Source organism: Myotis davidii, unplaced genomic scaffold (genome assembly GCF_000327345.1).
Source record: "Myotis davidii unplaced genomic scaffold, ASM32734v1 scaffold1947, whole genome shotgun sequence".
In the NCBI taxonomy this organism is placed as follows: Eukaryota; Metazoa; Chordata; class Mammalia; order Chiroptera; family Vespertilionidae; genus Myotis; species Myotis davidii.
In genome coordinates, this window is record NW_006297822.1 from 526,490 (window position 1) to 535,021 (window position 8,532).

Sequence of the window (8,532 nt, forward strand, 5' to 3'; positions counted from 1 at the left end):
TAAAGGTTAATACTGAGGAGACCCAGCCCATTTCACGAAGAAGTTGACACAAGAGGGAGGCCATTACTACTTCCTTCAAATGCTTCAAACCTGTTGAGCAAAAGCCTTACAGTCCTGCTGGCGGAACAGAGGGTTCCACGGAACCTGACCGCCTTGCCTGTCCTCAGGGTTGAAACCCTGAAGCCCGCTCTGGCCCAGCAGATGGCGCCGGGCCCGCAGCGCACCCCCAGGCCCAAAGGGGGCGCTCTGGCCGGGCCTCTCCTCCCCTCCCTGACCCTTTCGCCGCAGAGCCCACGTCTGCGCCGGCGCAGATGCGCAGCAGCCTCCGCGGCCCGGGAGCAGCATGGCGGCGTCCTCCGCGGGCGAAAAGGAGAAGGAGCGGCAGGGCGGCGGGTCGGGGGCGGCCTGCGGCAACAGCACGCGAGAGCGGCTGCTGTCTGCGCTGGAGGATCTGGAGGTCCTGTCCAGGTAACGCCGGGGCCGGGGACGGGCGGGGCTGTCGGGAGGGCTGCTTCCTGGGTGGGCAGGGAGGGAGACCCCGGCGCGCGCGGCACCCAAAGACAGTGCCCGAGTGTCGTGGGCGTGGCGTCCGCGGCCCTCCGGCTCGCCGCGACGGCGCCCCCCTCGCCCCAGAGGACATTTTAGTGACAACTGTGACCCAGGCATCCCGAGACCGTCAGAACCGCGGCAGACCTTAGAGATTGCGGTGTGAACCCCTTCGACCACAGCCACTGTACAGACATTTCAAGAACTACCACCAGGTGCCAAGCGCAGGAGGACGGTCGTGAGGGGGTCGACGTGGGGAGCCCACTCGCTGTAAATGGGGAAGACTGGCTGTGGACAGGGACGCGAGCGGGTTTCACCAGGGGCGTGCGCCGCGGCTCCTGCGACACTGGGACTAAGTGCCGGTCCCGTGTAATCAGGTTGGCTTCCCGGAGAAAGGGCTGCGTGGCAAGACCGAGTTTCCCAGGGTCCCTAAGCGGCAGGCGGCTGGAGCAGCAGTGATGTGTGTTACTGATTTCAGAGGAGGGGGCACACACGACTGTGTGAGGTGAACAGTTTGGGATGGCTGCGGAGCATCGTGCCTGCGCAGAGACATCTGATGAAATTGCACGTCCTTTTCTTCCGTCATCTTTCATGATAGTCTGTTAAGTTGGTGCCCCTCTTAATTTCCTCACGTTCACTTGGATGTGAAAATTGTTTTGGTTCTTTCTCCTAAAATGTTACTCAGATTTGACCTCTTGTTCCCATCCGCACTATTTTACATCCCATCAAAAATCTTTCTTAATGCAGCCTCCCAACAGTGTTAGTTGCCTTGATGCATCTCCACTATATCTGTCTGTTTTGCCCAAGAGCAGAGCTATGTTTTTAAAAGGCATCTCAGATCACTTTTCTGCTTTAAGATATTCGTTAGGTTTCCATTTTCTGATGAGATAAAGTCCATATTCTTTAGCTAAGTGTACAATAGATAAAGCCATTCTCATCTCCTCTTAATCCATCCTATTATTCTCATTTAGGTCACATCCCTCCAGCCTCCCATGCCCTTCATTCCAACCTCCTGAATGCTCCCCATTCTAAAGCGAGTCATACTTCCTCAACTCTACTGTCATTCCCATTCCACATCCATCTTGATAAATCATTCATTCATCCAGCTCAGATGTCACCATTTCCACAGCCAACATTCATTGACAGCTTTAGAATAAATCTCATACATTGTATTACCTGGCCTACTAATAATCAGCATTTTATCTACTGTGATTTAGTTCTTGCCACAGCAAGCATTACTTACTAAATTACTAGGTCAGCACAATATTAAATGATGTAGTACTGTAAGTTAAATAGCTCGTGTTTAATTCATGGTTTGGACTGTATTGGACTCAAATATTGCTTGACTACAAATAGGACACATGGAATCGTCAGGCATCCAGCAGTCAGTACAACGAACAAGAAACTCAGACACAAGGCAGCTGTCAGTGCGTTGCCCCTGTGTAAATGTTCACAAATATAGCAAGTGCTATATTTCCTTCTGTCTTTGTTGACTTTGTAGTTCCTGGTTGAGACCTTGATAGTTAATCCTGTCAATGAGTACCAGGATGATTTCTTAGTAAAAAGACCCTAGCACAGGGGTGGGCAACCTTTTTGTGAGTGCGTGCCAAAACCAGCAAAATCTCTGACTCACAATTCTTCTGTGTGCCAACCCTAATTTTTTGAGAACATGTTACGCCTACTTGATATCTCTTAAGGTGTATGTATGTGAAGAACCTTGAAGAAATAATAAAATTCATTCGAGCGACAAAAACACACTATATGATGGTGAAAAATACATTTGTTTTTTAATGTATACATGTACAATGATAGTCCGACAGAAAACTTCTGATCTATGGTCAGGGAGAGTTAAGGCAGAGACATAGAAATTGGTCTTCCCCTCTCTCGTCAATCCAGGTCTATGGTCTTTAAGATCACTTGTTATGTAAAATTATTTATTTATCTAAGATGCACCTACACTGAATTTATCTGAAAAATAAAAAGGTCGATATTAAGAAAAAAATTGTAAATGGAAGATTATAAGAGAGGGTTTCGCGTGCCAGCAAAAGTTACTGGCATGCCATGTTTGGCACGCGTGCCAGGGGTTTCCCACCCTGCCCTAGCAAGACAGAGTTTTCAGTTAAATAATTTGTGTCTCTGCTGTGTGTCATGACTACTTTTAGGACACTAATTGAAGATTCATTTAGTATATGTGGAGGGCTTATTCTTTGGAAGTTATTAAAGATCAAGTTAACATCCCATAAATGCTAACTAGCCCACTGCTTTTCTAAATAGGACCAACTGTCATTTGAAAAACAGTGCATTCATTCTAACAAGTGCTTTCAGAATCATTGGTCATCCAAACAGTCTCTTTGAGTACCTTGACATGCCTTAAGTAGGTAGCCATGTAGTTGTGATACAAATTTGTGTTTCATTAGATTCAGAACAGCTAATAATTAATTGGAAAATACTTCTGTTGCTTTTGTATGAGCCAATTCCTGTATGACTCAATTTTTTCACTTTTTGAATTCTGAGTCTTCTGTTTGAAATGGTCCTTTGAACTATTTCTTCTTTGGGAATAATTCTCACCAGAAAGCCAAGTCTAATACTTGATTGGCTTCTAAAATCTTTGCTAAGGAATCTTGATGATGTTGAGTATGAAATCAGTCAAATTAAAATGTTCCTTATCATTTTTTCATTTTGACCAACCATGTGATATGGATGGTAGTGACTAATTTTTCTGTAAATATGTTGATATTGTGAAGAAGTGACTCACTCTTTGGGGAGTTGTGACTGCTGCCTTTTGTACGGAGTGGGTCTTAGTCTTAGAATTTCAATATAGTCCCTAAAACATATTTCATATCCACTAATTTCAGGAGCTAAAATTCTTAGCCTGCCCATCCAGAGTAATGGTCTTGGAGAGTTTTTTCTGACATTGGACAACACAGCAGTCAATCTTGAGTTCTTGCCCCTGGATTGTTGTGCTACTGAGCTGTGTTTTCCTAATGCTATCAGTACCTGTCAGAGTGCTTATACTTGATATCCATGTACTCTACACTTGAGATAGCATAATTAATTTATAAGTTACATTAAATTTGAGACTAACTTGAAATTCTCTTGTATCTAGATTTGATCAATTTGTCCTACTTTGTATTTAATTCTTTCCTTGATTACCAAGTATAGCATTTTCTGTGTGGTGAAATGTGTTTACTCACTGATGTAGTGAATCATAGTTTAAATTTTCCTCAAGAACCTCACTGTTTCTGAAACTTTCTTCTTCAGCGTTCCACTTGTACATGAAAAATTGAAATGCTGAGTTTTCTGTTCCTCTAAAAGAAGCTGTGTTTCCTCTATTGCTCTTTTTCCTAGAATGCCAAAAAGACTTTGATTTGTCGCCCTAGCCGGTTTGGCTCAGTGGATAGAGCATCGGCCTGCGGACTGAAGGGTCCCAGGTTCGATTCCGCTCAAGGGCACATGCCCGTGTTGTGGGCTCGATCCCCAGTGGGTGGCATGCAGGAGGCAGACAATCAATGATTCTCTCTCATCATTGATGTTTCTATCTCTCCCTCTTCCTTCCTCTCTGAAATCAATAAAAACATATTTTTAAAAAATACTTTGATTTCTCATTTATTTGTAGTCCTCATTGAATCTATTGACAGGTGATAGGCTTCAGTAATAACCATTGTGTTAAAAGTTCATTTTTCTTTTTCTCTGATTTTGCTCTTGACTTATCTACTGTCATGCTATTTGTTCATCTCTAAAGAAGGACAGGGTGACAGTAGATAAGTGAAAATTTACCTCTTCTATGATCCTGGTGGTTTGTCATTTTCCTCTGAATGAACTTTACTCTTGTTTCCGGTTTTATGAAAAATGAAAAGTTTCTGGTTGATGTAACCTCTAACTTTACAAAATAGTTTGAAATATGGGATATATTTTTTACTGTTACCTGATTGTGTAGCTTTTCAGTATATTTATTACTTTGTAAAATGAAATAGAATGAGGTAGTCTTTGTAGAAATTAAAAAAATAAAAACATAGATGGATTGTAATCTAAAAGTTTTTTTAACCTGTTTGTAATTCAGAATTCATTGTCCCACAGAAACCATGTTGATAGTAGTCTTGAAGTTTCCACACCGGTCTGTTAATTCTGTGTACCTCTCATTTATCTCAAGTGTAATTCAGTTAACCCTTGAGCAGTGCAAGATAGGGGCACCAATTTCCCACACAGTGGAATATCCACATATAACTTTGACTCCCTCAAATCTAGTAGCCTACCGTTTTTCAGAAGCCTTCTGATAACATAAGCAATCAATTAACATATTTTGTATATGTATTAATACTGTATTTTTTTTTACTAAATTTTAATTGATTTCAGAGACGAAGGGAGAGGAAGAGAGAGAGATAGAAACAGCAATGATGAAAAAGAATCATTGATAGGCTGCCTGCTGCAATGCTGGTGACTCCGGACATGTGCCCTGACTAGGAATTGAACGGTGACCTTGTGGTTTTAGGTCAAGCCACACTGACTAGGCGTACAATGGATCTTACAATAAATTAAACTAATTAAAAAAATGTTATTAAGTCATAAGGAAGAGAAAATACATCCTCTTCCTAACCCTTAACTTTGGTTTTATTTTTGTATTTTCTTAGTTATTCACTTGTATTAGAATTCAAGTGCTAATTTTCACTTTTATAACCCACACATCTAGAAAGTGCCTGGCAAGTAATAGGTACTCAAGAAATATTTGACAAATCAGTGTATAAAGACCTTCCATTCCCCATCTACTTTTTTCATTAATTAACTAATTCAATATACAATGCTTTGGGAAGGTTGAGTCTAATTGATACCATCCAGAAAAAGAGTATGAGGCTAGCAGGAAGGAAGGTGAAAATAGAGGTAAAAATAGCCTGGCAGCCAGGGAGAAAGTATAAACACTGGGGCTGACTAGTAATGTGAGGTAGCAAATTGTGAAGTTGTCCCCTCCTGCATAATTTCTGAAAAATCTCATCTGTCAACAAATTTGGAACTGATACATAAATATTACCTGCTAGTCATCTTTTCCTGGTAGAGATAAGTTAAGAAAGCCTCTAGTGTATTTACATTGCAAAGAGTTATTTGTTTGTTAATTATTTTTTGTTTGTTTATTTTCTTCTTTCTCTCTCTCTCTCTCTCTCTCTCTCTCTCTCTCTCTTTTAGGGAGCTCATAGAAATGCTGGCAATTTCAAGAAACCAAAAGTTGTTACAGGCTGGAGAAGAAAACCAGGTAAGTGGCTGCTTTTTTAATTCAAAACCAAACCATAATTTCCGCAAGTTTCCTATTTATATTTACTTTGTGTGAGAACAGAAAGATTGAATCATTTTAAGTTACTAATTAAAACTTTTAAATTGATATTTGTATCATTTACATAAGGTAACAATGTGATCAAGAAAGTAGTTGTCTAAGGGTTTAGCAGTATTATTTTCTATAGTTCTAATTGCAATTACCCATTTATTCATTTTTAACTTTTGAATCATCCAATAAAGTCTTGTTAAATGGAGATCAAAGTAGTTTCTGGAGTCAAAAAGGTCAGTGCTCTCATAAACTAGCCCTAACGTGCAAATCGACCAAACAGTGTAATGACCAGTGGAACGACCAGTCGCTAATACATGCACTGACCACCAGGGAACAGACACTCAACGCAGTGTCTGTTCCCTGAACAGAAAATTCATGCACTCGGGGGGATCCCTCAGCCCAGCCTGCACCTGGGACCCCTCGGGGGATGTCTGACTGCCAGCTTAGGCCCACTTCCTCGGGGGATTGGGCCTAAGCTGGCAGTCAGACATCCCTCTGGCGGCCCAGGAACACTTGGGGAGTGGGCCTAAGCCATTAGTTGGACATCCTTAGAACTTCTGCGGAGGTGGGAGAGGCTCCCGCCACCACCACTGCACTGGCCAGCCATGAGCCAGCTTCTGGCTGAGCGGCACTCCCCCTGTGGAAACGCACTGACCATCAGGGGGCAGGTCCTGCATTGAGCGTCTGCCCCCTGGTAGTCAGTGCATGTCATAGTGACCGGTCATTCCGGGTTGTTCTGCCGTTAGGGTCAATTTACATATTGCCCTTTTATTATATACTAGGAGGCCCGGTGCACAATTTGTGTATCGGGGTGGTCCCTATGCCTGGCCTGCGGGATCATGCCGAAACTGGCACTCCGACATCCCTTGAGGGGTCCTGGATTGCGAGAGGGCACAGGCCAAGCCAAGGGACCCCACCGGTGCATGATCGAGGCCGGGGAGGGATGCAGTAGGTTGGCCAGCTGGAGAAGGACTACGGGAGGGCTCTAGGGCATGTCCAGCCCATCTCCCTCAATCCCGATCGACTGGACCCCAGCAGCAAGCTAACCTACCAGTTGGAGTGTCTGCCCCCTGGTGGTCAGTGCACATAATAATGACTGATTGATCGGTCAGACACTTAGCATATTAGGCTTTTCTATATATAGATAGTAGTGCAAAACATAATTTATTTGCTAACATCTGAACTAGTTAAAATTTGTTCTCCTTGTCCACTGGTTTGGAATTTGGAAATAACTTCCAGCTTTACCTAAAGAAGAGGGAAGAAGTCGGTGTTAAATACTTCAAAAAATACTTTAGCTCTTAAAAGATATAATGCTTATCATCAAATTATGGGGAGAAGATGGTTTTACATTCGTCTTACTTGATGTCAAAAAGATGTATAGGAAAAGTCCACATGTGGTCCTGGATTGCGAGAGGGCACAGGCCAAGCCAAGGGACCCCACCGGTGCATGATCGAGGCCGGGGAGGGATGCAGTAGGTTGGCCAGCTGGAGAAGGACTACGGGAGGGCTCTAGGGCATGTCCAGCCCATCTCCCTCAATCCCGATCGACTGGACCCCAGTAGCAAGCTAACTTGCCACTCAGACCATCTGCCCCTGGTGGTCAGTGCATGTCATAGCGAGCAGTTGAGCAGCTTTAGCATATTATTAGCATATTACCCTTTGATTGGTTGAATGGACAACCAGACACTTAGCATATTAGGCTTTTATTATATAGGAGGACTAGAGGCCTGGCACATGAAATTTGTGCACGGGTAAGGTCCCTAGGCCTGGCCAGCAATCAAGGCTGATCTGTGGGGCAATCGGGGGGCCCCCATGGCACCTACTGTGCCGGCCTGGCACACCACCCCACCCGAATGCCCCAACGCTGCCATCCTCCGATCTCCCTGCCGCTGCCATGGGTTGCCTGCCTCTGCAGGGTGACTGTCAGGACCATCAGGGGGCCCCCCGCTGACACCCACCTTGGCTGGCCTGGGGCCTGTGGGCTGAGGGCAGCTCCTGCGTTGAGTGTCTGTTCCCTGGTGGTCAGTGCATGTATTAGCAACTGGTCGTTCCACTGGTCATTACACTGTTTTGTCGATTTGCACGTTAGGCTTTTATTATATAGGACTAGAGGCCCGGTGCACAAAATTCATGCACAGGAGCGGGGATCACCTCAGTCCAGACTGCACCCTCTCTAATCCAGGACCCCTCAGGGGATGTCTGACTGCAGATTTAGTCCCAATCCCGGGGATCAGGCCTAAACCAGCAGTTGGACATCCTTCTCACAATCCTGGACCACTGGCTCCTAATTGCTCACCTGCCTGCCTGCCTGGTCGCCCCTACTGCCCCCCATGCTGGCCTGGTCGCCCCTAACTGCCCCCTGCTGCTGGCCAGGTTGTCCCCAACTGCCCCCTCCCTGCCAGCCTAGTAGCTTCTAACTGCCCCCACCCCGCCGGCCTGGTCACCCCTTACTGCCTCCCCCAGCCAGCCTGGTTGCCCCACACAGCCTGCATGTTCAGTCATTTGGTCGTCCCTCACTAACCCCCCTGCCAGCCTGGTTGTAGGCAGCATCTTGTGAGGGCATGAGAGTTAATTTGCATATTACCTTTTTATTATATACGATTGGCTTCCCAATTTTTGTCCAGTCTCTTCCCGCATACCCTTCACCCCTTTCCCCCTCAAGAATAGCCAGTCCA

The 8,532-nt window shown here is 45.0% G+C and overlaps 1 protein-coding gene across 3 annotated transcripts in view; it reads left to right on the top strand.

Annotated features, from left to right (window-relative positions):
- Nucleotides 1–290: 290 nt before the first annotated feature.
- Nucleotides 291–8,532, top strand: part of MED4 (mediator complex subunit 4) — a 26,969-nt gene continuing 18,727 nt past the window's right edge. Inside the window, exons 1-2 of one of the 3 annotated variants that reach the window (XM_006773666.2) lie at nucleotides 291–468; nucleotides 5,722–5,788. In XM_006773666.2, coding sequence (XP_006773729.1) covers nucleotides 344–468; nucleotides 5,722–5,788 — 192 coding nt within the window. In that variant the 5' untranslated portion in view covers nucleotides 291–343. The other 2 variants (XM_015570435.1, XM_015570436.1) reach the window with 2 other exon arrangements.